The sequence below is a fragment of the Alnus glutinosa genome, chromosome 9, assembly GCF_958979055.1.
Source record: "Alnus glutinosa chromosome 9, dhAlnGlut1.1, whole genome shotgun sequence".
NCBI lineage: Eukaryota > Viridiplantae > Streptophyta > Magnoliopsida > Fagales > Betulaceae > Alnus > Alnus glutinosa.
Genome location: NC_084894.1, coordinates 11,447,905 through 11,451,446, shown reverse-complemented (window position 1 = coordinate 11,451,446; position 3,542 = coordinate 11,447,905). Strand labels below are relative to the sequence as shown.

Here is a 3,542-nt window from a genome sequence, read left to right as displayed (position 1 = left end):
TTGAGTTTTATGGGTTTGTATTGGGATTTCTGTATTGTTCTGAGTTCCTGTATCGATATGAGTTTGACTCAGTCTGTTTGTAATTTCGTTACCATTTGGATGATTTAATGAAATTATTAAATTTCCTTAAAAAAAAAAAAAACAAAAAGCAGGGGACACGTGTCATAATCTCCGAAACCAAGTGGAATACGCTTAAATACGCGTTGCAGGCTGGGAGCAACAAGCACTCAGTATTTTGATTTTTTTGCGCATAAAGAATTGTTTTCGTCTGAGAACTTCTCGAAGGTTCTTCTTTCCCGCGCAGAAACCAATTGCGTTCGCCATCGCTATTCATCGGAAATTCGGAATCGCTACTCATCGGCTGGATTCTTCGATGGCCATTCCGTCGGAGGCTACGGTTTCGAGGTTGGTTGAATTTTCCATCAATTTTCTTTTTCTTTTGATTGTTGTAAATTCTTGATGGTGGGTTTTTTTTTATGGGTTTTAGGGGGAAAAGCCAAAAAGGGTTTGTGATTTATGTGGTTTGTGTGTGATTGATAAATTATATTGGAGCATTTTCACACGATCGACGGCGATGGTGGCCTCCACCTGTCTCACGCTGTGGGCCTCCTGGTAGAAGCCCGGGACATAGGCTTTTCCCAAGGGGATCCCACAGTTACATGACCGTGAACATGGACTCGCCGTACTTGATCCCCACCCTGTTGGGGTTCCCCGACGTGGTCTCTGATTTGTTTACTTTTTAGCACTTTGACTAATTCAGTGTGAAAGTGAATCATTTTTAAATTAAGAAAGGAAACTTAATTATTAATTAGTTATATTTAGTATTTCTAGGGTTTTTCTCTGGAAAACTTCCGCTCCAAGTTTCCAACCCGAGTTCCGTAAAATTATTCCTCTCCGCCCCCTTCTCCCCACCCTTAAGCGTGCCCCCACCAGCATCCCTTCTCCGGTCTGCTCTCTTCCATTCTCTGGCCATTGCCGTCCCGCGTGTAACACACGCGCCGCATGGAGCGCGTGAACAACACGCGCCTCCTCCACTATCCGTCTCTTGCAACACGGATCTCTTTTGGGGTTCACTGGAAATCTCATATCCGAATCTGGGCTTGAAAATAATCTGATCTTTGGCTTAAAAGCTTGCCCATTCGATCCATTTGGATAAAGTGTTTGAATTAATTATTCTTAGCTATACTTATCAAAAAAATTAATTATTCTTCGCTATGATCAGTTGAATCAAACATTTGGGTGCGTAGCTTCTTCGATTATGCCATTATGCTCTGTATTGTGGGGTTGTGGGGTTGGGCTTAGGCTTTTGTTGCAATTGATTATTGCTTCTCGTTTTCTTTTTTCTTTTTTCCCCTGTGCAATAGTAAGTATTGAACAATCTCTATGTATAATTTTGCAAAGATCCAGATGCTGACTTGATGTTTCTGCCATTTAGTTGTTGCAGGAAGAGAAAGTTTCGAAGTAGAAAAGATGCAGCTCTATCAGTTGCTGAGACCCTTGCCAAGTGGGAAGAGCATAACGCCCAGCTCGACTCTTGCAATAATGAGACTAAATCAGCTCGTAAAGCTCCAGGTATTGGGTCGAAGAAGGGATGTATGAAAGGAAAAGGAGGTCCTGAGAACTCATCATGTAAGTACAGAGGTGTTAGGCAGAGGACATGGGGTAAATGGGTTGCTGAAATTCGTGAGCCAAAGGGAAAAAGGCTATGGCTTGGTACTTTTGAAAATGCTGTTGATGCTGCCTTGTCTTATGATAAAGCTGCAATGGCAATGTACGGTTCTCGTGCTCGTCTCAACTTTCCGGATTATTGTTCAGCTACAACCTCATCAAGCGTCTGTCTGACAGCAACTCCGTCACATTCTGATTCTGTCACTACATCAAGCTATTATGAAGCCTTTGTAGCTGAGGATATAAGCGTGAGAAACGAGGATGAATGGAGAAGTAACACTTTACATGCTGCAGTCACTGAAGCTGCCATTCCAAGTAGTACGCTGCAGTCGGAAGCAAAGGATGGGTGCTGTAACATTGAAGAAGAGTCTGAAGCCATTTCAAACTGTTTTTGGGAGGATGACGGGTTGTCTTTGGAGGAAGTTAATGCACTCTTTGACACTAGTCCTCTCCCTGATATTGAATCGGTATTGGGTTATGATGCTGGTCAGCTTTGGTTCTCTGCCAGTGAGACTCTGAATAATATGGCAGCAGACACCTTCCAGAGTTAATACGCAAAGGAGTATTAGAATTATTAGATTAGTGGAAGATTTCACATTTTTAGTTGAGGGGGATAATGAAATGTTAGATAGGAGGCATAGCAGTCTTGGATTCTTTTTGGCTGACTAAGCTGATTCTTTCAGGGTTTTAGATTGGGGAATTGGCTTTTTATTTTTTTATGTAACAATTATACTACTTTAGGATACACTATGACACCATGTTCATTTGAATAATGATCAATAAAGTTAATGTTTGAGTTTTTTTCACAGTGGTGCTTGTACTAAATTTATTGAGGTTTGAAATTTTTTGATATGGATGTGATTACAGATATAGATAAAGATAAATATATTTCTTCTCATAAATGATTTGTATGATATCAGTGTTTTGATATGAAGAACAAGAACGCTAGCTATGACTTAGAGATCTTGAAGGCATGCAAATCCAGGACCTTCAATTCATTGGCTGTAGAATCTATCCTTGATTGTACATATATAAATGAGTGATTTGAAGTAACGAGAAAACCTGTAAAAAAAAACACACTATCGTTGATTCGCTTGGAAGTGGAAGGCTTTCCACATTCAGTCAATTTGGTTTATATGTGCCCTTCACTGCTTTTCTCAAATCGAGTGCAAAGAAATACTTTTTCTTCGTAAAATTTTCAAGGCAAATAAGGGTACCAGTACCTCCCCAAACCAACATGTGGCCATAATCTCCCATTGTCGAACCATTCACGTCATGTACATCCTTTAACCCAATTCTAATATTGTAGAACCTAACAAGCTGGGACATCCAAAACACAAACTCAAGTGAAGGAATGGTGGGGATCTCATTTCAGCATTTGGGAATTTATAAATAAATAGAGTACTAAATTACTCTTTATATATATTATGATTGATACGTAAGGGAGAAATTTGTTATTTATGCATATCCCAAGGCTGTAAATCACTACTTTTCCTATAAATGTCTTCTTCCTTCTTTAGATGCTTGTTGAGTTCCATATGTTTATCGTCTCCCTTCTACATGTGCTTACCCCTTTCGATGCAACTATCACTTTCATTCTCAAGGTCTTTAATCTTGCCATGCAGCTGTCATTTTCATTCTCCATGTCTTTAATCCTTCGCAATGTAGTTATCATTTTTATCTTCCAAGTCCTTTACCTTTTTTGTAATCTTAGCTAAGACCTTCATACCCAGTGACGAAGATAAAGGGGGCAGGCACCCCTAAATGTCTGAATATATAAATAAAATAATAAAAAAAAATCCTGTAATTTTTTAACCTAAACTCTATTCTGCCGTTACAACAATGCCCCTATAAGGCTACAAGTCCGTACAAAT

General features: G+C 39.5%; 1 protein-coding gene across 1 annotated transcript; it reads left to right on the top strand.

Annotated features, from left to right (window-relative positions):
• The first annotated feature begins 242 nt into the window (after window positions 1-242).
• LOC133878615 (dehydration-responsive element-binding protein 2A-like) lies at window positions 243-2,416 on the top strand. The gene is made up of 2 exons (XM_062317180.1): window positions 243-405; window positions 1,436-2,416. Exons 1-2 carry the CDS (start codon window positions 374-376, stop codon window positions 2,217-2,219), a joined length of 816 nt encoding a protein of 271 aa, XP_062173164.1. The 5' UTR covers window positions 243-373; the 3' UTR covers window positions 2,220-2,416.
• The last annotated feature ends 1,126 nt before the right edge of the window (window positions 2,417-3,542 follow it).

Bases quoted from the DNA above. Each gene is read 5' to 3' on its own strand.
- LOC133878615 (XM_062317180.1), top strand. From the start codon at position 374: ATGGCCATTCCGTCGGAGGCTACGGTTTCGAG. The intron at 406-1,435 runs GTTGGTTGAATT...TCTGCCATTTAG, and splicing joins TCGGAGGCTACGGTTTCGAG to TTGTTGCAGGAAGAGAAAGT.